This window comes from Thalassophryne amazonica, chromosome 8 (assembly GCF_902500255.1).
Source record: "Thalassophryne amazonica chromosome 8, fThaAma1.1, whole genome shotgun sequence".
In the NCBI taxonomy this organism is placed as follows: domain Eukaryota; kingdom Metazoa; phylum Chordata; class Actinopteri; order Batrachoidiformes; family Batrachoididae; genus Thalassophryne; species Thalassophryne amazonica.
Genome location: NC_047110.1, coordinates 22726090 through 22751290, shown reverse-complemented (window position 1 = coordinate 22751290; position 25201 = coordinate 22726090). Strand labels below are relative to the sequence as shown.

Genomic DNA, 25201 nt, shown 5'->3' with positions numbered 1-25201 from the left:
AAAAATGCCATAATTTTGTCAACCAGAATTAACAACTAGAGCACCACACTCAGAGCACAAATCTCTACCAACACCAGTTTACAATTCCACAAAATTTAACCTTGGAAACAAATTCCAAGGTCAAAGTCCTGTTAGAAGTGACGTTTCATAAGCTAAATTAGATGTGATCAAATGTCAGGAGATTGTATTTGGTTCATGCACTTAAATTGAAGTTTTTCTGTGGTGTTGTCAGGGTTTTTTATGTTATGTTAATTTATGTTAAAATTTGAACCTCCATTCAATTTTGGTGGTGTAGGTAAATCCATAACAGAAAAATGAGAATGATTGAGGAACTTTTCATTGAGATATAACGCAAAATGTACACCAAATGGACTTTTCAATATTAAATTCAAATGTCTACAAAATCCACAATCCGGATCAGATCTGGATCAAACTTTGTCAGGTGACAGTGAGTGCCAGTCTGCATCTCACTTTCAAATATGAGAGGGTTTGAGGCATGTTTGATTAAGATACAATTAGGGAGTAATCCTGTTGTGTCTGATGATTTTCAGGTGTTCAAGCTGGTTATACAGTTGTAAACTGAGTTTTAAAAAGGAGCTTTACCGGTGGCGCACTAGCGGAGTTGGTAAAATGTATATCTGTGACAGTAATCCAGCATGAACGTCCGCAAATCATCAGACACAAGGGGGTTATTCTAATTCTAATCCAATTCCATTGTTTGCACAGTTTATTTTTCTGTAGGTAATTAGGTCAGCGAGGCTTACGGTGAGGCAGCGCCGCTCCTACAGTGGTCAGTGTGCGGAGTAATACATTAAATGTGAAACTGTCAAATATTTTGCGACTTTACACCCGATATTATACGGTCTGAAATCTAACACGATTAACCAATCAGATTTGTGGAAAAAATGTAATTTAAATAGAATGTAAAATATACATTAAATGGGGTTTTCAATGTTAAGTTTAAATGGCCACAAAATCTGGATCAGATCCAGATCAAACTTTGTCAGTCGATAAAGGATACCATCCTACATAAAGCTCTCAAATATGAAAGAAATGCAATCAATTTTGACAGAGTTATGAATTTTTGAAAATTCGTTCAATGTTACATATAGGGATTTTTCCCATTTTCCAGGATTTTTCCTGACTTTGCCCTTTGATCTATGACCTTGAAAATTTAAGTTCTTGCCTATCAGGATATGAATCTTCAGTAAAAATTTCATAACAGTATATGAAATATTGTGGGTTGTTCAAAATCAGACAAGCAGACAAACAAACAAACAGGGGCATTAACATAACCTTCTCCAACTTCTTTGGCAAAGGTAATTACCCTGTGCACGATTCATCATGTCCCTCCATAGTGACAGTCATGCTGTCACAGTATTACATCTGCTGTCATTTTCAGGGATGATTTGGCACTGATCTGCTTCACAGTGGATAACGCACAATGCAAATTTGTCTTTCAGCTACATGCAAAAAACAGAACCAAACATGTTGCACACATGCTCATGACAAAAATAGTAGTCCAATCAAAGTGGGTAAAAAGGTCAGAAAAATTAGTAAAAAGCTGAAAATGGGTGTATGCTCTCCCCTCAGCCTTCATAACATATAGAAAGCACCTGTGTATCCTCACTGAGCTTTCACCGTTATGACGTGATGGCATAGCTCTATTTACATGAGAAGTGGCCTCTTCTGGAATTAAAATTTAGTATACAAGTATGCTAAACATTAAATAATATTTAGGATATATTTATACTAAATATTTAGCAATCTATAGCAATATTTATTGCTATATAATACATTATCACATACCTATAAATGATACGCCAATATGATTGGATAAAACACTAAAGAATAAATAGCAATACACCCATTTTGCGGATGGGTAATATTTTTCATATCACCCGAGTAATCAGCCAATCCGGACAGCGGAGCTGCGCCATGACGAAGAGGCGTGGTCAGAGGAACTGTGAAATACTGGTGAGTCACAATTAATAATTTCTTACATGTCCAACCTCGTAGGTTGATCGTTAAAATTAAATTTGTTAGTTCTAAAAGCCATCATAATTATTTATAGGAAAACGTTCTATTTTTTTCTACTAAGATTTGAACTTTGAGTCTTTACACAGGAGAGAAAAGTGAGAAAATGTTAATGCCTATTTGAGAAAAGTGTATAAAGTGTGTAGTGGATTTCGCCTATCGTGGGTTATTTTTAAAACGTAACTCCCGCGATAAACAAGGGACCACTGTATATGATAAAATCGTTATCAAGTTGTTCACCAATGAATATGGCTTTTTATACCCTTCAGAAAACCATACAACATTTATCATTTATAGGTATATGATAAAATTGTTATCAAATTGTTCACCAATGAATATGGCTTTTTACATCCTTCAGAAAACCATACAACATTTATCATTTATAGGTATATGATAAAATTGTTATCAAGTTGTTCACCAATGAATATGGCTTTTTACATCCTTCAGAAAACCATACAACATTTATCATTTATAGGTATATGATAAAATCGTTATCAAGTTGTTCACCAATGAATATGGCTTTTTATACCCTTCAGAAAACCATACAACATTTATCATTTATAGGTATATGATAAAATTGTTATCAAATTGTTCACCAATGAATATGGCTTTTTATATGCTTCAGAAAACCATACAACATTTATCATTTCTAGGTATATGATAAAATCATTATCAAGTTGTTCACCAATGAATATGGCTTTTTATACCCTTCAGAAAACCATACAACATTTATCATTTATAGGTATATGATACAATTGTTATCAAGTTGTTCACCAATGAATATGGCTTTTTATATGCTTCAGAAAACCATACAACATTTATCATTTATAGGTATATGATACAATTGTTATCAAGTTGTTCACCAATGAATATGGCTTTTTATATGCTTCAGAAAACCATACAACATTTATCATTTCTAGGTATATGATAAAATCCTTATCAAGTTGTTCACCAATGAATATGGCTTTTTATACCCTTCAGAAAACCATACAACATTTATCATTTATAGGTATATGATAAAATTGTTATCAAGGCCTCAGGGTGTATGGTTTTCTTCACGGTGTATAAAGCCATATTCATTGATGAACAACTTGATAACTGATAATATTTAGCAATAAATATATTACTAAACATATTTTGATTACTTTTTTATTTCACAGCCATACAATACTGTGGAACATTAACGTAAAGGTAAATAACAAAACAGCATGAAATCATAATAGCATGACCTAATTTATGACATCAAAATATGATGTCATCATGTTGAATTAACTAACAGTCAGTAATTATAGAGGTTTTCACTGGAATGTTGAAAAGCCACAAAATACTCTTAAGATATCTTGAATAATCTTAAATACTCTTAAAAGAGGACGTTATACAATTCAGGATAGGTGTTCTATGCAATTTTTCAAACTTGAGTTCACAATACATTATTACAGTTGAAATGAACTTGTGCCCACATGAAAGGTTATTAAGTGGATTTTCATTTTTGTGGATAAAAGTCACGGATGAAGTCACATTCATCAAACTGATCCTCGTCAGCCATCTGGAAATCAAATGTTTCATTTTTGAGTACCACTGAATTGGAAATGAACTCATCTTTGCTTTCTTTTCCATCAAAGTCATGCTCTTCATCACTGTCTGATACACAAATGCCGAGCTTTTCAGAACTGATGCAGCCATTTCCACATAGAACTGGACAAACAGACTTGACTTCTTGCAGCCACATAATCGCTCACAACCACTGACGTCATGACGTCTACTTGATGATATAATATAGAATGTTTCATTTTGAAGCAACATAGTCTATCAAATACTGAAGATACATATACCACTGGAAATAATTAAATGATGAACATGTGTGAAACACTATTTTCAATATCCATGACAATCATGGCATCATGACATCGTACCAGGAAAAGCTCAAGGGGGATACCTGGGGACTTTTATTATGTTGTTTAAAAGATTACTTCCAGCAGTTTTCAGCTTTCTACTCAGTTTTTTCCAATCTTGGCCCAAAAAAATGACCTAATATTAATGACCTACAGTTTGCTGAGACAGTGCACTGTGCATGTGAAATATGAATTAATTCTTGTGTACCATGCTGTCATAAATGTGAGTTTCATGCATTTTGTTTCACTCTCACTGCAGAATCCTCCTCACTAACACTCCCTCAAATAATAGAGCTATTGTGCAGAGAAACAATGTTCAAATGATAAAGTTAGCAAAACTCAAATTTCATGACAACTTTTTTGATTTTGAGTTTTACTAAATAATATGTTCAGATGAGTGTGTGTGCACGTGCATGTATGTATATTTTCTTTAATGATGATTTTTAATTGAATGCTTAATATATCCACGTTTTGTAACAATGTCACAAAGTACTGTCCTTGATTAACAAAAATAGAGAAATGCTTTAAAAAAAAACAGGAATTTCCAGGAATAGTAATGATGAAATGTCCTTCTCAAAAGTAAAATGTTTCTTGAAACAGCTTTTTGCATGTGCCAAATGACTGGTGATCAATGTTCTGATGGATGCACAGCACACAACTGCATAGTCAAATGATACCACACATACAATAGGTGTTGATTTGCAATCCCCCCCCCCCTTTTTTTTTTTTTTTTTGGTTTACTCCCATTAGCAGTAAAGCACACAGCAGGATGAATGCCCCTGTGTCACACGAGAATACCTCCTTGCAGTGTGGAAAAAATGGTGGTCGCCTGGTGATTGCAGTGACTCGTGTTGCAGACTGCCAGGACCTGCAGCCACCAGCTTCGTGGAGACTGAGAGTGCAGCACCCTCAGCTGCAGCGTGACCATGCTGGACTGCAATGTGACTACACAAGTCTCTTGGTGGGAGGCACCCTATATCCAAGAGACCGACTCGCACGGAGTTAGTTCACTGTCAGACACGTTGGCAGTGGTAGCAAATAATCACAGTCTCATTTAATAAAAGCAGAGGCATTGCCCACCCTTTCTAATCAACTGGAGTCATCCTGCTGTCCGTCACCGCCAGCGCCGCCGTTCGGCATAAGCAGACTACGCAGCCTGCGTGGGGCACCAACCATGTTGCACTAGTTTGCAGGGTCTCCAATTGACTGAAAAATGTGTTGAAATTATTACATTATTTCCAGTGATGCCGGTGTTACTCTAATCTAACCACTTTTTTGTAACGAGTAATCTAACGCGTTAATCTTTCCAAATGAGTAATCGGATTAAAGTTACTTCTCCAAGTCACTGTGTGTTACTATTATTTTTGCATTGTGGGTCGACAGCAGCATTAAACTTGGTCTGTGGGCAGGAGGTCGGGGTTCGACTGAACTGCCCACTTTAAGCGAGCTGTGAGCTTTCATCAGCTACGACTCGTCCTCACCTCTTAAAGCGCGGTGAAAACAGCACACCTGCACTGAACTTTACAAAGTCATTTTTATGCTTTATTTTTCTCCTTTATTTAGAATTCTGAGCTGAGCCGCTCTATCATCTCGTTAAAAACAGCTGATCCTCCGCGACGCGTCAACAACTAACACTATTTTCCACTCAAATGCACCTAAACACTCTTTCTGAGGACCACATGATGTGAAAACGCAATAAAACTTACCTGTAAATCTGGTCATGTTTTCTGCATAAATAAATGTTATCCATTCTTTGTGCTCAAACGCCAAAGCAGGGGCGAATCTAGATGGAATGGGGGGCGTGGGGCAAGGATGTGCCCCCCCACAACACCTCTAGATTAAAGGTCCAATTTTGAAGCCGTTTTTTTTACTACAACTACTAATACTACTTAAAATAATAATAATTTTGACAAGTAAAATGTTTATAGAGAATTTAAATGTTAGAAAAATGTTAGAATTTAATAGTTACATTTATAAACAATGTAGGTTAGAAATAGCAAGTTTTTGCTGTTACAGTGCTGTCAACAGTTAAATATGAGGTCAAGAAAGATTTTACTTTTTATAAAACAAGTATTTATTTTCATTGAAGTCAAGAAAGGGTGACTATAAAGTGAGTTTTGGCAAAACAGGTATCATTGTCATGTTGAGGTGGCAGAGGGTTGTTGTTGGCAGCTGGGGAAAGTAACTAAAAAAGTAACTAGTAATCTAACTTAGTTACTTTTACAATTGAGTAATCAGTAAAGTAACTAAGCTACTTTTTCAAGGAGTAATCAGTAATTGGATTACTTTATCAAAGTAACTGTGGCAACACTGATTATTACATTTCAAAATCAATATGAATTATTTATGAATAGGCCCATCGTTTTTGTCTTTAAACATTGTGTAGGTCCCTACCCCATTACTTAATTGGGGCAAATTAACAGTTTTTTTGCCTAATATAAAGCCCCCATCCACCCCGCCACCGATTCCCTGAAATGGTACAGCCCTGTTTGCGTCTTTCTCTGTCCGCTGTGTCGCCTAACCAGGGTTGCCAGATGTGACGATTTCCAGTCCAATAAATGCTCAAAAATGCATGGAGGCACTAAATCCTGCGCAATTTGAACTGATTTTTAAAATGTGTGTGGCAATTCTATACAAAAAACTCTTCCAGTGCCATATTTTTACCATAAACAAACCAACTGGATGGGAAAACACCAAATCTGGCAACCCTGCACCTAACTGAAGTAGCACTGCTAGCCCACATTCGATTCTGACACGAGACGACAAGTTGCCACTATGCCACGATTAAACAATGAAGCGACAGCAGGAGTCTGGAGCTGAAAAACGGAGGAAAAAGAAAAAGATGATGCCCGTGCATCCCTTGCTGGTAAGTAGAGCATGCCATAGGTATTAAAGGCACTGCGCTGCAGTGGTTTGAATCATATTTATCTAATAGATTACAATTTGTTCATGTAAATGGGGAATCTTCTTCACAGATTAAGGTTAATTATGGAGTTCCACAAGGTTCTGTGCTAGGACCAATTTTATTCACTTTATACATGTTTCTCTTAGGCAGTATTATTAGACAGCATTGCTTAAATTTTCATTGTTACGCAGATGATACCCAGCTTTATCTATCCATGAAGCCAGAGGACACACACCAATTAGCTAAACTGCAGGATTGTCTTACAGACATAAAGACATGGATGACCTCTAATTTCCTGCTTTTAAACTCAGATAAAACTGAAGTTATTGTACTTGGCCCCACAAATCTTAGAAACATGGTGTCTAACCAGATCCTTACTCTGGATGGCATTACCCTGACTTCTAGTAATACTGTGAGAAATCTTGGAGTCATTTTTGATCAGGATATGTCATTCAATGCGCATATTAAACAAATATGTAGGACTGCTTTTTTGCATTTGCGCAATATCTCTAAAATTAGAAAGGTCTTGTCTCAGAGTGATGCTGAAAAACTAACTTAAGCTAGGTTACGTTGGCTTTGCTGATTTGATGTAGCTTTAAACGCTAAACTTAAATGCTTTAATAAATAGTAATGGTTTGAGTAGAACTTTTGTGTGTGTGTGTGGGGGGGGGGGGGGTTCTCTTGTATGGCGGTGGGGGGGCCTCCCTGACCAGTTATGCTTAGGGCCTCCAAAACCTTAGCAGTGGCCCTGGTCACTGCTGTGCTTCTTTATACGGGGAGGGGGAGTGAAGGAATTACTATAAGAAATTCCCAGTAGTTTGCTGCATTAGAATATTCCACTGTCGTTGCTTTAATTCTGTACGTTTGATATTTGTCACGTTAAAAAAATAACAATATATAGACACTCATTTTCAACCGTTTTGTCCAATTAAGGGTCACGGGGGGCTGGAGCCAATCCCAGCAGTCATAGAGCGTGAGGCGGGGTACACCTTGGACAGGACGCCAGTCTGTCACAGGGCCACAAACACAAACAAACACAGACACACCCACAGGCACACCTACGGACAATTTAAAGATTCCAATTCACCTAACCCGCATGTTTTTAGGATGTGGGAGGAAACCGGAGCACCCGGAGAAAACCCACGCAAACACGGGGAGAACATGCAAACTCCACACAGAAAGGCCACGGGCAGGAATTTAAAATCTATTTATTTTGCAATAAGTGATGTCAGACCGGTTATAATCTATTTGTAGAAGCACATGTCACAAGGTCTTAAATTTTTTTCTAATTTTTTTCAAATTTCTAATTATTAACTAACACATATGTTGCAGACATGAACGAGCAAAGCTCTTCAGCATCTCACCATGTCATTTAGGTCCCTCAGACTTTTTTTTTTTTTTTGAGTAAATGCTTTAAGGGAAGCATTAGCATGGCTAAAACCTTTCACCTTCTTTTTAAGCATTTTTCTTTTTTTTGCCTTTCAGCTTCTTGGGGGGGGGGCTCCACCCCCCAGCACCCCCTAATTACAGCCCTCTTTACCCCTGCCACTTTAAACATTTTTTTAATGTAGATGTAAATTATATTCAAAGTTTTCAGCTAGTTGACAGTAGGGCTGTACAAATGGCCAAATTATCATATCTCAATATTGTCATAAAAATATGATACACGATATGACTATGATTTCACACAAAGTGCAGCAACAGAGAAAATTAAGCATTCTTAAACAAAACAGTAATAATACCACACTCATTTTGCACTCATCATAAGGTTAGGATACAGTGCCCTCCAAAAGTATTGGAACACTTGGTATTTTGCACATTTTAATTTGTTTATGCCATTTTAAATGCAAGAAATGCAAAAAAATATAAAGAATAAAATTTTCTAAAAGTATCTTCCTCAAACTCAAAGCAAATCTCTAAAACTTGATAATACCTGTAAATAATAATCAGTTTTATTGCCAGTTTTCTTCAGACAAGTCAGGGATGGAAACATGAACATTTCCAAGTCACTGAATATGGCTTGGACGCATGCTATGATGTCATCACGTTATGCACATCTCAATACCCGTCCGTTACCCAATATCTGCCGACTACTGCGGGCAGGTATGGACAGGTAGCGTAAATGTAAATCTATGCTACTGGCCCAGCAACACCTCAGTAAGTGATAATAATAATACAATAACATGTGTTTGGAGGGCGGTATGCATTTTCAGAGGCCGATGTTCATGCCCAGTCGCCCAAAATGACAGATATTTGCCCGACGAGGGCGAATATCTGTCATTGCGGGCAACGGCATGGATGGAGGGACTCAGAAAATGCATACCGCATGACAAATGCATGTTATTTGCATTATTATCACTTTACTGAGATACACAACACGTAACACATACATAAAAAGTTGACTCACTTTAACTTTTGTCGTGTCGGCTGGCGCGCGCTGCTCTCCAAATTCGGCAGTGCGTCCTCAACAAGCTGGCTGCTTTGGCTGCTGTTCATTGTCATATTATCCATGAGAAAATCATCCGGAATATCCATATTGGGACCAACACACACCTTGCCTTTTTATATTTTCCTCTGCACTCTTTCCTTGGGCTGTGCGCGCTATGACATCATTTGTTTACGCACAGCGGGCGAGTATAGCCAGGTAGCGTCGACGTAAATCTACGCTACAGGCCTAGCAACGCCTTGGTAAAATGATAATAATGAACAATACCGGATTACTGGCTACTACTGTTCCTCTCCTTCCTGTCCTCTGTCTTTCTGTTACTCCTCCTCCCCGAGTGAGGAGTTGTACAGTCTGATGGCCTGAGGGACAATGATATACTATTTAATATAAAAAAAACAAACAAAGTAAATCTATTTAGGTGTCTAACCTTTTGACTTTTTCACTTCAAATTCATGATGCACACAGACAAATGTCTGGTTTGGAGTCATCAAATTCAGTGTGACTTTAAAAGGCCTAAAAAAAGGGGGAGAGAGAGAGATACGATATGATATGATACAATACGATACGATACGATACACTTTATTATCCCCTTAGGGAAATTTGTCTTGGACTCATGCTAAGTGCCTTTACAAAAGGAAAACAAACAAATACAAATAGAAACACAGCCACATCTATAACAAATTAACATAGAGGAAATCAAGAGAAACACCATAAGTGTTGCACAATTCCAGTTTTAGACATTATTGTTTAGCAATTTAATAGACATGGGGACGAATGAGTTTTTGAGTCTATTCAGTCTGCTCCGAGGGACTCTAACCCTTCTCCCAGAGGGAAGGAGAGTGTACTCTGTATGGAGGACATGAGAGAGAGAGACAACAAAGCCAAATGGATTTTATTGTATAAATTATGAAAAATAATGTGTTCCATTTTTTTCTCTCACTCAGGGTAGGGGTGGCCTTGAATGGGGAACCTTCTGATCTAGAAAACAAGCACACTGCTGCCCATGTTGTATAAATCATTCTCATCTTCAAATACATGTTGAAGTGCAGTGGACCCACAGTACCATCTCAGCTCAGGCACCAACTTCAGCAGCCCTGCACCACCCTTGGAGACTCGACGAGTTCCAGGGGTGCAGGCACACAGGCCTCCCCCAACCATTAAGTTGACAAGGGAAATATCAACTGGAAAACAAAACCTATTGAAGCTATAGAGATTCCGCCCCAGACAGTGCTAGGAACTGGCCCGCTGGTCTTACAGTATGTGCCACTGACACGATCCTGGGCTTTCCACAGAGTCAGTTCATAGACAGAGTTTGATAATGATATTGATAAATTATTAATAATAAATAAATACATGACTTTAAACACTTTCAGACCTCGGGACACGTGACCTGTGCTTCTGTGGACACGTCACATCTGGTCCGACTTAAAGTCAGCCCTTGAAAGCAATTAAAAAAAACACTGGTTTATTTCTCAGATATAGTACATTTCTGAGTGCAAACCTCTCTCTCGCTCTCTCTCTCTCAGATGACATTCATTGCATACCTCGTTCGACCAGCTTCCTGACGTTCTTTTTGTTTCACAGCTAAATTCATGTAATGTCCTTTCTACAGGTCTGTATGACACTAAGTGTGATTTGACCACTGTTAGTCGAAAAATAACAGTTTACTTGTCTGTCTGTCTGTCTGTCTCACTGACTGATGAACACAGCTCTCCCACACATCATCAGTCCAAAATCCACTAACCATCCAGCAGGTGGCAGACACATCCACAGGATATGACACAGGCAAAACAAAGTCTCATCTTTGATTAAGCTGCTGCATCAAAGTTCATCAGATGCAGCAGTGTTCGCTGACATCATCATGACTGAGCTTTACTAAGGCCTGGGAAAAAAAAAAAAAAAAAAAACCTCCTTGCTCCTCGAGAAGCCCGTGTGTGTGTGTGGCATCTACTGGCAACTTGTCCAGATCATTGTTCAGTGGTGACAGTTGTGTTTCTCAAGCCTGAGTGGTCGCCGGTAGACTTGCCTGACAGCCCATCTCTGGAGATGAGGCTGCTAATCTGTGGCTGACTTTGGATCCCGTGAAAGAGTTTTTACACTCGGATGATTCACGCTGTCCCAGCTGCTCTATTTGTGAATGCAGACGCCGCTGTGGCATCATTATTCTGTGAAATCAGGTTATATTTGTCTTCCTGTAAACACCCACTTGACACAGGTGCGTCTGTTGTTTATTTTGGTTGAATTCTCAATGGAGAACAAGGACAAGAAAACAAGGATATGTTCAGGGTTTTTTTCTCTCCTCTGTAACTTTTTTACCCCAGTAGGGCCTGTCATCTCATCTCTGCCTGTCAGAGGCTCACCACGAATCAGGACTCATATCTTTGTGTATCTACATTATTAAAGCAAACACAGCTGGATCTGCGTAATTCATTCGCAAACATTCAATCAAATAAAATAGCAAATAGTAATGAAGTACTTTGCCTCTAGCTGCTACGCCAGTCATTATTAATTGTGATGACACAAGCAAACGAAAAAGAGCTGTTGTCTTATCAATAGTTTTTGCACAGTACTTTATCAATGTTCTGATCTAGATTATACTGGATTTGAAATCAGATTACTTATGGTGGATTTTAAACCATTTTTGTTCAATTACTTCATGATATAAAACGGGAGGTGCCAAACAAAATGGCACTAAAGCGTTTGTTGAATGTGCTGCACCCATAGAGATGAAAAAACACAAGAGCATGTATCATCATTCACTAAAGCAACTGTTAAATGGACTGCATTTATATAGCGCTTTTCCATCTGCATCAGATGCTCAAAGCGCTTTATAATAACGCCTCACATTCACCCCGATGTGAGGGTGCTGCCATACAAGATGCTCACTACACACCAGGAGCAACGAGGGGATTAAGGACCTTGCTCAACGGGCTGTAATGATTTTCCGGTCAGGCTGGGATTTGATCCTTTGGTCTCAATCCCAATGCTTAATCACTAGACCATCACCTCCCTGTTGCTGAAATTTCATGTTTTCTGATTAACGCTGCATTTACACATAACGACGACAAGTCACGAATGCCACGAAGTATACATTCTTGACCGCTGATCACGGATGTGATGATTTGAGGCAGAGGCATCAGGTGTCCTCAGGAACTGCTGCAACCTGTTACCATATGTTACGATTAATGGCACATGTTGCTGGCAAATTATCAGGAACCATTATGCACAATCAAGAATAATGTTCCGCGCTGTTGCGTGTGACAACGTTACGTTCTGTCATGTTGTGAATGAGGGGAATTGTCTCCACACACACTCATCCATCAGCTGCTGAACAATTCAGATCGCTCCGGTTGCTCCTCAAAATCCACAGCAGAAGAACTTTGTGACTCCATGCTTAGTTGGGCTCTGTGCCATGGAGTGGTGCAGAGAGGAGGAGGAGACTGAGAGAGCCAGAGATGTGGCTCCACGCAGCAGCAGCAGGTGGAACGAGACTTTAGCCGACTTGGCGTCACTTTCTTCAGCATACTGCAGCAATGAAACTAAATTCGGTGCAGCAGGGTTTAATTGTGCGCACGTCAGAGAAGAAAACTGTCACGCTCTATTAAGGATCAAGATGGATCACTAATCAAGATGGATCAACACACTCAATTGCAACCTCCATGACATGAGGGTGGTGCGTGACATTCGTGGAAGATTTTTTGACAGCCAAAAACATGCTCCATGAAAATCACGCACTATTAAGAAACCTATTCAGATGCGTTAAGTCATGTTAAGAATGTCAAGAATGTGCCAAGGATGATGCAACTATGCCATTCATAAGGCATCCTGCCTATGTGTAAGCACAGCATAAGAAAGTCCTTCAATTTGTCAGTACTGTGAGGTCCTCATCACACAGGAGTGCCTTACAATTTTGGCAGTAATGAAATTAGCCTTAGCCACTGTGGCTGCACCCTCTTGGCCCTTTCTGGAATACTTTGGACACCACTGCCCTAGTGTGTGTGTGTGTGTGTGTGTGTGTGTGTGTGTGTGTGTGTGTGTGTGTGTGTGTGTGTGAGAGAGAGTGAGGAGAGAGGAAGAGAGAGAGAGACCTTGTCCAGCTGGTTGATGCCCTCCTCCACACAACAGATAGAGGCCACTGTCCTCAGAGCATGAGCGTACAGGTCCCTGAAGCGGTCTTGCCTGCAGATCTTAAACAGGGCCACCACAGCTCCTTCCTATTAAGGAACATGAAAAAGCTGCAGTAAATCATGAGTTTTGAAAGTAGTAGTTAAAGGTAAAGTTCATCTGACTTAATGGCAGTGCATGAATAATGTTGTGTAATCAGGATACCAAAAAACATAACAATTCCTTGCAGGTTTTATTTTTTTATTCTATCTGACGAATGAAGCAGAGTGAGTTTTAACAGCGAAGTGCTGGGGCTTCAGAGGCAGGCTGGAGATGACGAGTGGTCCATAACCTCTTGATCTCTGACACTGCACTTCAGCTATTTCACAACTAGAGGAGAAAATCATTTCATCTTCAGCATGTGCAGATTATATTTATCAGAAAACACAACTTTTTGTAAGTATTATGCCGCGTTCACACCGGGCACGACTAGACATCACCATCGCCCGGTGTGTCGCTCTGTTTTCGCTGCGAAAATTCACCCCAATGCGTCATCAAATAGGAGGAGCTTCCATTCCGCTCACTGGCTCCAGTTGTCAGTCAAAACCTTGATCATACAGAGTGAGTTGCTGTGCTCTTAATTGTTGTGGAAAGCTGGGTTCACAACATCCTCACGAGACATTCCCAATTCGGGGAGTATCATTATTTGCTGCAGGAGCTGCGTCTGGATGATGGCCTCTTTCAGTGGTCCTTCGCCTCTGCAGGACCCAGTTTGAGGACCTCCTGTCCCGTTTACGCGCACACATGTAAACTGCTGCTCGCCTTCTGTCATAATTGTGCTTATAAACCCATCACCATTTGTTTTATTATACATCTGAGTAGTTAATAAATAAAATAATCTTCACGGACAATTCGCTCATGCACGTGAAAAAAAAAACTCCACTGCCCCTGCTGCGGGACTGCTGCTCGCTCTCCCCCCAAACTCGGTCATAATTGTGAAATAAAGGACAAAAGGGACATAAGTCCTGCTCACAGGCTGACTACCAGAGACAGGACATGTTCACATCTTCAGTCAAACTCCAGACATCTCCATGTCACTACATATCCAGTTTCTGACTGGTCATCGCGGCGCAACAAGACAAAAAAGTTCAGATTTTTCAACTTGGGGAGGAGGGCAACGCGACATGACGTGACACAATATCGCGACACAAACGCGCCAATCGCTCAAAATCGCTTCACTCGCGTTGCTTCATTCGCGGCCATCGTGTCGCGTTGCGTGGCTTGGCGCCACAACGCCTCCTTCCATAGGGATTACATGGTAACCTGTTGCTGCTGTCGCTCGCGTCGCGCCCGGTGTGAACGCGGCATTAGATCACGGTAACAGCATCAAACCATTATTAGACTACAGCCCACACTGAATAAAAATGAAACATGAATTTATTATGTATGTAGATGATCAGAATGTGTCCAAATAACATTTTCTATATTTCTACTGGAAAATTAAGAAAATTCTAATATTCAGACATATTCTGATCATGTGCAAATAATGTACATATTTAAATCATGTAAAATCCAACAGACTGTTTTCAGTGCGGGCCGTCATTGTATTGAGACCATTTAATTGTCTAAGAAATGTTTATTTTCTGATTTAATAAATTAATACAAACCAGTTACTCGTAGTTTTTTTACTTTAGTTTTAAGTCTGCTGAAAAGGAAGTCAGCATCTCTATGACGCTTGTCAGCAGATGAAGCATGAAGTGCTCTAAAAGCTCCTGGTAGATGGGTACATTGACTGTGGACTTGATAAAACACAGTCGACCCACACCAGCATATGTCAGGCACCAAAATCATCACTGACTGTGGAAACTTCACACTGACTTCAACCAACTTGATTCTGTGCCTCACCACTCTTAGTCCAGTCACTTGGACATTGCTCTCCAAATTAAATGTAAAATTTACTTTCATCTGAAAAAGAGGACTTTGGACCACTGAGCAACAGTCCCTTATTTTCTTTTTACACCTGGTAAGATGCTTCTGACTTGTCTCTGGACAAGAGCGGCTTCACACACGTACTGCCACACGTCTGGCATGGGTGATGTTGATGCATTGACTGGAGCCTCAGTCCACGCCTTGTGAAGCTCCGCCAAATTCTTGTATTAGCTGTTCTCATCCCTGTTGCTTGTGCATGTTTCCTACCACACGTTTTTCTTTCCAGTCAACTTTCCATAAATATGGTTTTGATAAAGCACCCTTTTTCAGGTTTGCTCTTCTGTGCCTTCCCCTCCTTGTGAAGGTGCAGGTGAGTTTTTTTTCTGGACTACTATCAATCAGCAGTTTTAATTGTGGTTGTGTGTACTGAACTAGACTGAGAGATTAATAAGGGAATGACCCTGTTGTGTCTGATGTTTTGCGGACGTTCATGCTGGTTATATGGTCACAAATTGAGCTTTACTGGTGACGCATTTGGCATGAAAACATCCGCAAATCATCTGACACAAGAGGGTTACTCCCATTCTAATCCAATTCCATCGTTTTGCACGATTATTTTTCTGTCGGTAATTCGGTCAGTGAGGCTTACCGTGAGGCAGCGTTGCTCCACGTGGTCAGGGGCGCAGAATAATCCATCAAATTGAAAATCCATCAAATGTGCAAAGGCGCAGTTGCAGTTGCATGGAGGACCAGGGCGCGGAGTAATAACATCCAAATGTGAAACAGTCGAATATAGTTGCCACCGTATAACATTTCGGAACAGATCCAGAGGTTAATGACAGACTGATAATTTCCAGCACAGTTGCCCAGAATGGGCCACAGGTCCTTAAACAGTTTTGTTGGTATAGGATCAAATAAACAGGTGTGCTTTTTGTAGAGGGCCACAAGTTTGTGGTTCTGCCAAAGCTTCCATCAGCCAAGGAGACTGCTGACCTCCTGATCGACCTGGTGTTCCAGCTGCAGGGCATTCCCATGGACATCATGTCGGACCAACAATCCCAGTTTACCTCCAAGGTATTGAAGAACTTCTGCTCTGCGCTAGGGCCTCAGTCAGTCTCTCATCCGGATACCTCCCCAGTCCAACGGGCAAGTGGAATGAGCCAACCAGGACCTGGGATCAGCGCTTTGGTGCATCACGCCTCCCACCCAGCCACCTGGAGCCAATAGCTTCCTTGGTAGAATATGCCACAAATCACCGGTTTGCTCAGGTACTGGTATGTTTCCTTTCATGTGTTCCCTGGGATATCAACCACCTCTGTTTCCATCTCAAGAAGCTGACTTGTCTGTTCCGTACATTCAAGCACACCTTCATCCACTGTCACCAGGTGGTGGAGGACTGCCCTTTCCATTATTCTCTGGGCAAAGGATAGGGCGACCCGCCGTGCAGACCACCATCGAACCCCGGCCCCCCAGTACCAGGAAGTTTGGCTCTCTGCCAGGGATGTCCCTCTCCATGTGGACTCATGTAAGCTGGCTCCCAGGTATTTGGGTCCTTTTCGAGTGGACAAGATAATTAATCCTGTTTCTGTATGGCTTCAGTTTCCACACTCCAGTATTCATCCAGTATTCCATGTCTTTCATCTCAAGCCAGTCTGCACCAGCCCTTTTTCGGTGTCTCCTCCTTCCAGTGTCTCGCTTCGGGGATTTGTACATTTATCACATTTTCACTTCTTGTTAATGTAGCAGCAGGACCTTCGTGGCTGGGACGACGGTGGGGGATCGAACCCACGCGGCTCGCACCAAAAGACCGTTCCTCTACCAGGTCAGCCAAAGGGGAACTCCCCGTTAGCCAAACTAGCAGGAACGTCTTTTCAATTGGGACCCAGGACTTTCATCCCGCTACATTAATAAATTGCTATTCCTTTTACCTCTGGTTGTTGGCTCCCTGCAATTGAGTCCTAAATTGTTCTGTGGTTTGAACCGTAACACAGATAGCTCAGGTGGATGGGTTCATCCAAGATGTACACCTCGGTTTGATTCCTGGTCACACTGGCTGTGTGTTTCCTTGGATGAGACAGTTCATCGCCATTGTCCGAGTCGGACCCAGTTGCAAAATGGACACCAGGTTTTGTGGGGAAGTAACTTGTTTAGGAATGGTTGTCCATCCAGTAGAATCCAGAGACAGGCCGTGGCGCCAGTGGACCTCAGGTCTTATATAGAACCGTACTACTTCACAACTACTACATGCAGTAAAAAATAAGATACGTAGTGTTCAGAATAGTAGTGTGCTATGTACTAAAAGATTAATTCTGGTTTGAGTATATGTCTTATTGTTACATGGAAACAAGGTACCCGTAGATTCAGTAGAGTCGCACAAATCCAACAAGACCAAGCATTCATGATATGCACACTCTTAAGGCTATGAAATTGGGCTATTACTAAAAAAAGTAGAAAGGGGGTGTTCACAATAATAGTAGTGTGGCATTCAGTCAGTGAGTTTGTCAATTTTGTGGAACAACAGGTGTGAATCAGGTGTCCCCTATTTAAGGATGAAGCCAGCACCTGTTGAACATGCTTTTACTCTTTGAAAGCCTGAGGAAAATGGGACGTTCAAGACATTGTTCAGAAGAACAGTGTAGTTTGATTAAAAAGTTGATTGGAGAGGGGAACACGTATATGCAGGCGCAAAAAAATTATAGGCTGTTCATCTACAATGATCTCCAATGCTTTAAAATGGACAAAAAAACCAGAGACGTGTGGAAGAAAATGGAAAACAACCATCAAAATGGATAGAAGAATAACCAGAATGGCAAAGGCTCACCCATGGATCAGGCCAGGATGACAAAAGACAGTCTGGAGTTACCTGTAAGTGCTGTGACAGTTAGAAGACACCTGCGTGAAGCTAATTTATTTGCATGAATCCCCCGCAAAGTCCCTCTGATAAATAAAAGACGTGCAGAAGAGGTTACAATTTTCCAAAGATCACATCAACTGGGCTAAAGAGAAATGGAGGAATATTTTGTGGACTGATGAGAGTAAAACTGTTTTAGGTCCAAGGGCCGCAGACAGTTTGTGAGACGACCCCCAAACTCTGAATTCAAGCCACAGTTCACAGTGAAGACAGTGAAGCATGGTGGTGCAAGCATCATGATATGGGCATGTTCTCCTACTATGGTGTTGGGCATATATACGCATACCAGGTATCATGGATCAGTTGGATATGTAAAAATACTTGAAGAGTCATGTTGCCTTATGCTGAAGAGGACATGCCCTTGAAATGGATGTTTCAACAAGACAATGATCCCAAGCACACTAGTAAACCAGCAAAACCTTTGGTTCCAAACAAACAAATTAATGCCTCGCAGATGTGAAGAAATCATGAAAAACTGTGGTTATACAACTAAATACTAGTTTAGTGATTCACAGGATTGCTAAAAAAAGCAGTTTGAACATAATAGTTTTGAGTTTGTAGCGTCAACAGCAGATGCTACTATTATTGTGAACACCCTTTTCTACTTTTTCTTTTACTAATAGCCCAATTTCATAGCCTTAAGAGTGTGCCTATCATGAATGCTTGGTCTTGTTGGATTTATGAGACTATCTACTGAATCTACTGGTACCTTGTTTCCCATGTAACAATAAGAAATATACTCAAAACCTGGATTATCTTTTAGTCACATAGCACTACTATTATTCTGAACACTACTGTATATCATAGATGAGTGGACTACTGCCCTTGGCAGGGGGTCTACACTCTATAAGTTTGCTTCTTTCTACAATTGGTCTTCTCACGGTGACATGGTTGCTCACCTACATCACTGCTTGCAACACAAACACAGTAGGTGTAAATTTAAAAGGAATTCAAAGTCACTGAAAAGCACACATTCAGGACCTGTACTTCTTTTTTCTTCCTATGTTTTTCCACATTATGGTGAGGGGGGGGGTGGGGGGGGGGGGGGGGGGGTCAGTGTGTGAAGGCATTGTGCCCCAGTGTTATGAGTCTGATATTAGGCTCTTACCACCAAATAACACCTGATGTGATACTCTGTGCATCTCTTGAAGCACACATGATTGTACAAAATAATGGATTAAATTGCTCCTTGCAAAACAGACCTTATTTGTGCTTGAATCAACAGGTCTCACAGATCCAAGCTAAGAGCAGCATGCTGCTTTAAAGAGCCCAGAAGACCTGAAAATAACCGATGGGACTTGGCCAGCAGTACTGTTGAACTTGCCAAGCACAAACCCCATCAAATAGCTCGCACCAGTTTATCATAACAGCTAAAACTGGCCAAAATATACATATTTCATGATGGAAAACAGAACTGAAAATGACTGGCTATCCATAATAGCTGAATATTTGTCTGTTTGATTATAGTTGGTGTAAACAAACAAAAATATTGTCTATTCTGTATCGCCACAAAGTCTATCCTGAAGGTTGCATTTGACAAAAAGAAAAAAAATAACACTCATAGGTGCTGCATTCTATTCACGTTGCAGATAGGTAGAATTATACCAGGAGGAAATGAATCCTGTAACTACCTGCCATTATCCTAATAAGACCATTATACTGGGGTGACATGTTTCATGTGCTACTAGGCTATGCTGCTCAGGCTTGGAGTGGCTAATCATCCTCCCCTTGAGTCTTACCATGATTCCTTGTTCAATCAGCCTGTTGTTTTTGAGTCAGCTATAATGAGAAGTCGCATCAACAATGAGAAACAGTTCTCAGAAAAAGTTCAAAAATCCCATAGATGTTCATTAAGTAAAGGTAGATACATATTTTCAATACTGCTTTTTTTCTAGAAGTACAATGCTGCATTCACTTTCAAAAATGTCAATAGGTATAAAGTGTCACTGGAGGACACACAATGCCACATGCTGCAGTATTTCATTCTGATAGGTACAGATTGATAAGGAAGGATGGAAGAGGCATCAACCTGCTGCCATTGTATAACAAACTATGCCCAAAGCGCAGTAGCTATCATATTAGCTAGCCACGCCATGTAATCTAATTTCATAAATTTTTGTTTGCAACACTGAATATCTCAATTACATTTTCTTTGCAAACTGAAAATACTTTGATGTATTAATTGCACTACCTTAGCTGTAGCTACACTTAAACTAGTCACTATTACATATATAACGGCTGAGTGGATCCTTGTCATTTGATTGGTGTGTTGTATGTCACATGACATAGATTATTCATCCTATTGTTGCATTTACAACGCAATTTTGATACCATTGCATGCTTCAGCTGTGGCGATCCCGAACAGGAGCAGCTGAAAGAAAAAGAAAAAGAAAAGAAGAGCACGTTTCTACCACCACCAGCGGCGTCCCGCTAGTGTGAGCGTGCGTGCAGTGTGCACGGGGTGTGCGTGCACGCTCACACAAGAGGGATTGTGCTTAGTGTTAAAACAAACATGGCAGAGTTTGCGTTGCTGACGGACGACGATTTGAAAAAGCTAATTGACGCTGCTAGTTCTTCTAACACACACACACACACACAAATCCACTCCGCTGTAAGCCGCCTGGAGGCATGAAGAGCTGTTCAGATGAAAAGTTGAAAAGCTGACATGATTTTCACTGGATTGAGGAACTACACAAAGTTTTTTTTTGGAAGTAAGAAGTCAGTGCACAGCATCACTGGACTACACGTCACAATTTGGACTCCTATTTAAAGTTCATGTTGGACTTTAGCAGCAGTGGAACACATAAATGTAAGTCCCTTTTCTGTCGTTTAGAAATTCATAAAATATCAAATGACAAGGATCTATTTTAGACATTATATAAAACAAATAATGAATGTAATGTTTTTACATTCTTTCAATGGAATGTATATTTAATTAAATATTAAATATTAAATGGCACAAATATTAAACATTCGTACCATTGAACTCATAAACATTCATTATTTGTATAATGTCTGTGCCTGCTAAGTTAGCATGTAGCTGGCTCATAAATATGCTTGTGAAAATTATACATGAGCAAAAAATATATTCTGACAATATAGTGGAGCAGATAATGGAAAAAAACATGCATTTGATGGTTCAAGCACCAAATATGGCATGGTGACCCTCATGATATTACTCAGCATATCTGGTCAATTGGCCACTTGAAAATTCATGGTGGTGGCCATTTTCCAAGATGACTGCCAACATGACCTATTAACAATCATGTTTTGCATAGAACTGCTCCTATTTGATCGATTAAAATTGCAGTTGTGCTCAAAATTTTACATATCCTGGCAGAGGTTTTTTTTTTTTTGTGCCAATTTTTCAGAGAATATGAATGATAGAACAAAACAATATTTTCACTGATGGTTAGTGGTTGGGTGAAGCAATTTATTGTCTGTGTTTACCCTTTTTAAATCATATGACAACAGAAACTACCCAAATGACCCTGATCAAAAGTTTACATACCCCTGTTCTTAATACAGTGTATTGCCCCCTTTAACATCAACGACAGCTTGGAGTCTTTTCTGGTCATTGTGGATGAGGCTCTCTGATGGTGAAGCTGCCACTGAATATGTCTTGGACTTACATCAATTACAAAAAATACAACAGTATGGCACTCTATGGTAAATCTGCATGGAGTAGACAGTACTCAAAATCTGACTGTGCAAGAAGGAGACTAAAGCCTAGTTTACACATAGACGGTTTTGTCGGCAGGCAGTACATAGACCGAAGTTCGGGTAGTTCCGGCTGTTTTCGCGGTGGAATGGGGCGGAGCATTTCGCCGGCGTTTTGGCCGCCGTACTATCCGCAAATACGCGGATAAAACGCCGCTAAATCCGGCAAATAAAGCGGCGTTTTGACGCCGTAGCATCCGGCACACATCAGGCAACGGGGGTTAATACCCAGTTCTATCCTTTATAATTGCAGGTTAAGACGCACGTGAGAACGGCGGTGTTCTGCTGCTGCCGACAATGCCCTGTGTACCGCTGGATTTATCCAGGCAAATCCTGCGTTACTCCAGGAACTTTTGCATATAGGCACCGCCCCTAGAATATAATAGGCTGAAGCCTCTGTCACTTCAGGGGGAGGGAGATCATCCTCAGCCTTTTCTTCGCCTTCCTTTCCCCCTCCATCACAGGGCTACCCTCTGCTTCTGAACCAGACCTCTTGGTAAGTCCTTGCCGCTGCCAGTTTTCTTTTAGGAGGCATACTGGAGCTTCTCTGCAAAAATATCTGGAGCTGGCCGTGAGTGAGAGGGCTGCATGCAGTGCGCTAGCGTTTTTATATTGACCGCCGCCTATCGGCCGTTTGGAACGCCGTTAACCGGGAGGTGGCATTTAGAATGGCGTACTGTCCGCTAGCGCCGCCGTTTTGTCTGGCTCTGTCGCCGGTTAAAATTCCCTTGAGGACGCCGATGTGGGCTCTATCGCCGTTTACATGCCGTTGATTAGGGATACAACGCCGGCCGCCAATTACGGCGGTGTAAACTGCAGCACTACAGTAAGGGGCAGGATGAAACGGCGATTAAAAAGTTTCAAACGCCATTGTTCGCGTTGTCTCTGTCGTCACACAAATTCTCTGGGAGCGCTCCTGGAATTATGTGACATGTTGAATAATTTTTTCTACGATTCCCGGTAAAGCTGGAACTAAGCCACGCCCCCTAGTGCCGGCGTTGATGGCATGTGATCCTTAAGACAGCCAAAAATTCTTCCGGGACGCTTCCAGGAGCTCTTACTGTCTATGTGTAAATGGGGCTTAAGATCCGAATCCGGATCCTGGATCTCACTTTGTATACACTTAGAAGGATTACATCAAAACTACTTCAAGGATTCTCACCAAATTTACACCACAGATAGATATTATGACATGGATGACTCCACTGAATTTTGGAGGTGATTCGGATTTGGATCCGGATCCGGATTCTGGATCAAGATATCACTTTATATAGGCTTTGAAGGATTTGTTCAAAACTACTTCACGGATTTAGACATTTTCACCACAGATAGATATTAGGCCATAGAAGACTCCATTGAATGTTGGACTGGATCGGGATCAAGATTCTGATTCTGGATGATTTCTTAAATTTTCAATCTGGATCCATATTTGTGGACGCCAGAAATCTGTGATTGCTCTTGTTGTTTTTGAATTATTACTTGCCAGGTGCGCGGGGGTGGTGGCCAAGTGGTTAAAGCGCTTGGTTTCAGTGCAGAAGGTTCCGGGTTCAAATCCCACCGAAATGTGGCAGGGGTGGGATTTGAACCCGGATGACTTGCCCCACTATCGTCTTAATGAGAAACATGACTGCTCGTCCAAAAAGCCTCTGTGTCTTTACGTGGACACGCACATGCAGCACGTAATTTCTTTCCACTTCACACACTCCTGATCTTTGTGCTTCTGCTTTTCTCTCTCACACAGTGTCTGTAATATATATATAAAACAGGCACTATATAATTTAATATCATTTTTTTTATAATATAATTATATTATTAAATATAATTATAATATAATTTTTTTTTTAGCATTTTTTTTTCTTGTCAAGCTGTTTGGGAAATGTACCTCACTTTTTCTTAATAAGTTTTTCCAGCTAATATCAAGCTGTATTTAATCAGTAACAAGAAAAGGCAATGGATTTCAAATCATCCAAACAAAGGAACAAGATTGTTTTCCTTATTTTAAGCCACAGGCTAATCTTAAAATATGAATTCTGTGTAGCTTTAAGGCACATTTTGATTATTCAGTGCCTAAACATTTTGCTACTTATGAGAATTCTATTCAAGTAAAATTTTCTTATCACATTGGCAGATTTTTTTGCTTAATACAAGACAACTTGGCTAGATTTCAGATTATTTGTCTTATTTTGAGAGGGACAGTTTTTGCAGCGCAATGACTGATGGGCCTGAAAGCAGATCACAGCACCCTCCTAGAACAGGAGCCACTCACAATTCCCAAGGTAGATATCCAACAACGCTTCTTAATGCGCTGTTGGAAGATTTGGGAAACATGACCACATCTACTGGGTGAAGAGGCGAATAGAATTCCATGAGTCCCTGGCAGCACAAATTACCCAGCTACTATCACAGCGGCAGGGTTATACTGCTCAGGGAGGAAACTCTGGACGGTACAGCACTATCAAACTACCTTCCAGTAATCCACTTCTGCACAACACTGGAACTCCTGTTATGCATCACTAGAACCGTGTTGGGCAGGCACGAGTCAATACATGAGAGAAGCTCAGAAGAGCATTGGAATCAACACCATAGGATCAAAATACCAGCTACTCTTTGACAGAGCAATCATCTAGGACTCTGATACCAAACAGACCACCCTGACCATGGTTTGGATTGACAACAAGAAAGCATATTACTCAAAGGCCCACACATGGAAACTGCTGGCTCTTTGAAAACTAACAAGATACGAATCATCTTGTACAGGATGTACAAGATGTACAAGATGCAGCTGTTGACAACAACATAAGAAGGGAACTCTGGGGCCATTGCACAACTGACCACTGAGTACGGTCAGTTGGCCAAGGTGATGCACTTTCATTGCAAAGGCAATGAAATATTCATACTAGTTCAGAGTGGGGTGACCACAAGCCAAAGCATGCGGTGCATTCAAAGAATAACCAAGACATTCTGTATGCACACCTTCAAGACAAGATGGATAAGAAGATGAGGGATGTCCCGATCAGGTTTTTTTGGCCCTGATCTGATTCGGAGTCATCTGATTTTGAGTATCTGCCGATACCAAGTCCCGATCCGATACTTTAAAAACTGAATAAACAATGAACAAATGCTAAATATATAATATTTTTATTTTAATCACCTTATTTTATTATTTATCACTTAAACAGTGCACTTCTCCTTGAGGTAGCTTAACAATCAAGTAATAATCTACCAGACTTAAAAAATGTGCAAATTTCCATTTTATT

General features: G+C 40.5%; 1 protein-coding gene and 1 long non-coding RNA gene across 4 annotated transcripts in view; one reads left to right on the top strand and one right to left on the bottom strand.

The window, feature by feature from the left end:
- Nucleotides 1–25201, bottom strand: part of LOC117515351 (protein inscuteable homolog) — a 208059-nt gene that overhangs the window by 42445 nt on the left and 140413 nt on the right. For all 3 annotated transcript variants that reach the window (XM_034175871.1, XM_034175869.1, XM_034175870.1), the window contains exon 7: nucleotides 13369–13494. In XM_034175871.1, the coding sequence (XP_034031762.1) occupies nucleotides 13369–13494 (126 nt within the window). The remainder of the gene's footprint in view (nucleotides 1–13368; nucleotides 13495–25201) is intronic.
- LOC117515352 lies at nucleotides 109–15077 on the top strand. The gene is made up of 3 exons (XR_004562129.1): nucleotides 109–224; nucleotides 7358–7362; nucleotides 15065–15077. It is a non-coding gene; the product is annotated as an uncharacterized LOC117515352 (long non-coding RNA).